This window comes from Vombatus ursinus, unplaced genomic scaffold (assembly GCF_900497805.2).
Source record: "Vombatus ursinus unplaced genomic scaffold, bare-nosed wombat genome assembly UNPS02010320.1, whole genome shotgun sequence".
In the NCBI taxonomy this organism is placed as follows: Eukaryota; Metazoa; Chordata; class Mammalia; order Diprotodontia; family Vombatidae; genus Vombatus; species Vombatus ursinus.
The window spans coordinates 6,470,852-6,473,179 of record NW_020950098.1 but is presented as its reverse complement, the minus strand read 5'-3'; the positions used below and the strand labels follow the sequence as shown (position 1 = coordinate 6,473,179).

The 2,328-nt window shown below is 55.7% G+C and overlaps 1 protein-coding gene across 1 annotated transcript in view; it reads right to left on the bottom strand.

The window, feature by feature from the left end:
- The window catches only part of AVPR1A (arginine vasopressin receptor 1A), a 9,055-nt gene extending 7,844 nt beyond the window's left edge, over window positions 1-1,211 (bottom strand). The window contains exon 1 of the mRNA XM_027854189.1: window positions 236-1,211. Coding sequence (XP_027709990.1) covers window positions 236-1,211 — 976 coding nt within the window. The remainder of the gene's footprint in view (window positions 1-235) is intronic.
- Window positions 1,212-2,328: the final 1,117 nt, after the last annotated feature.

The following is a 2,328-nucleotide window of genomic DNA, read 5'->3' as shown; positions in this document are numbered from 1 at the left end:
CTCTCTATCTGGGTTCTCTGTCTCTGTCTGCCTCGGTGTCTCTGTCTGTCTCTCCTTTTGTCTCTCTGTCTCTCTCTGTCTCTCACTCTCTGTCTCTCTGTCTGTCTCTGTCTCTCTGTCTCTGTCTCTGACTCTGTCTCTCTGTCTCTGTCTCTCTCTGTCTCTGTCTCTCTGTCTCTCTGTTTCTGTCTCTCTCTCTCTTCCCTTCTTCCTTCGGCCACCCCCAGGTACTTACCTGTCCAAGAGGACTGCTGGTCCCAGACAGACCACATCTGGACCACGAAGAAGGGCGCCCAACACACGATGTAGGCTGTCACGATCACGAAAGTCATCTTCACCGTGCGTATCTTGGCCCGAGAAATGGATTTGATACTGCTGACACAGGAGGCCGACAAAAGGCCCTTGCGCAAGGCGCCGACAGCCGCTTCCTCCTCCTCCTTGCTCTTCACCGTGGACGTCTTGCCGCGGATATTCCGCCAGATGTGATAGCAGATGAAGCCGTAGCAGGTGCCCAGGATGATGACCGGGGCCACGAAGATGCCCCCGGTCATCCAGGTCACGTAGGCGCGGAGCCCCCAGGGCTGGATGAAGTTGGCCCAGCAGTCGCGGGCCTTGGTGACGTTGTTGACCTCGATCATGGAGAAGATGAAGTACTGGGGCGTGCTGAGCACGAAGCTCAGCGCCCAGGCGGCGGTGATCATGACCCGGGAGCGCCGGGCAGGTTGCTGCAGAGTCTTCAGAGGGTGGCACACCGCGATGTAGCGGTCGGCGGTCATCACCACCAGCATGTACGCCGAGGCGAACATGGCGAAGACCTGCAGATGCTTGACGACGCGGCACAGGCCGTCGGGGCCGCGGAAGCGGTAGGTGATGTCCCAGCACAGCTGGGGCAACACCTGGAAGAAGGCGACGGCCAGGTCGGCGAGGCTGAGGTGGCGGATGAAGAGGTGCATCCGAGACGTCTTGCGCTGGGTGCGGTGCAGGGCCAGAAGTACGCTGCTGTTGCCCAGCACAGCCACCACGAAAGTGGCAGCCAGCACGGTGATCTCCAGCTTGGCCAGCTCCTCGTTGCGACTGTCACCCCCCGAGACATACAGGCTAGCGTTGGGGGCCTCCGTGGGGCTGCTGGCCGAAGGCCACCAAGGACTGGAGTTACCGGTGGCAGCTGTCCAGGCGGGCAAAGCCCCACCAGGGAAACGCGTGCTGCCCATTGGGCCCCCACCTCACCCTGCCCTCTTCACTTAACGTCTACCTTCCTTCTCGAGTCCCTTGCTGCCTCAGTACACTTTGTCTTTTTTTTCTTCCCTTCAGCAGTCCCTCCTTTCGTTCGTTCTTTTGACCCTACCTTCCTTCTGTCCTCGGTACCCTTCCCTATCTCTCTGTCTCCGTCTGACTGTCCTTCCAGGACTCAATGTTTGTCCCGGGGCTGCTTTTTTTCTAGCCCTGCTTCTCTCTTCCCCTCCCTTTCCTTTTTCCTAACGCTCGCAAAGGTTTGTAGGTGAGGAGTCTGCAAGGACCGCGAGCGGGTCACAATTATTTATGCTGGATTTGTTTTCCCCGGAAAGGCGCTCCCGTCTCAGTGGCTGCTTATCGCCTGGTGCCAACCCCCCCTTTTTTTTCCACGTCGGTGATTTGTTCTTTTTGCATCATTGCTGCAAGGGTGGAGCTGGGGCTCCCGCTAGTCCCTCAGCAGAACATCTGGAGACAGCAGGAACTGTTAAGCGTTCCGGCTCTTCTCCTCAATGGGCAGGGCATCTCAATTCTCCTTTACCCCTGTGCTCACCCTGGCCGCTACTAGCCCACCACCTCCCTATTTTAGTTCGTCAGTCTTTGGGAATAAAAACATCAATTTCCAGTTGCACCAGCGGGAAATTATGCAAGTCCCTTCTATCGCGCGCGCACACTCCACTTCAGAGCACACAGCTCATTCATCAATCTTTTCTTCTCCCCCCCACCCCCCCACCCCCGCCCTGCTCCTTTTCCACCACACTGCAACAATTCATAAAATATTCTTCCTCCTCTTTCCAACAAAGGGACAAATCTTGGTCTTATCAGTGAGATCTGTTTACAATTGCGCAATTTCATACCCAATACAACTTCCTAATACATAATCTGGTATGGATACGAATTCAACACTTCCTTCTCCCCTGCCTCATGCTCATCCCGCTTCTGTTCTGCAGCCGAGACGGAAGAGGGATTTTCATTGCTTCCACTTCTACCTGTCCATACAAAACTGCTTTGTTCTCTAAAAGGAGAGCGTCCTCTTTTCCAGTGCAGGGTCCAGACTTCTCTCTAATCTCCTTCCTATCTGAGAGGGAAGTTGGAAGC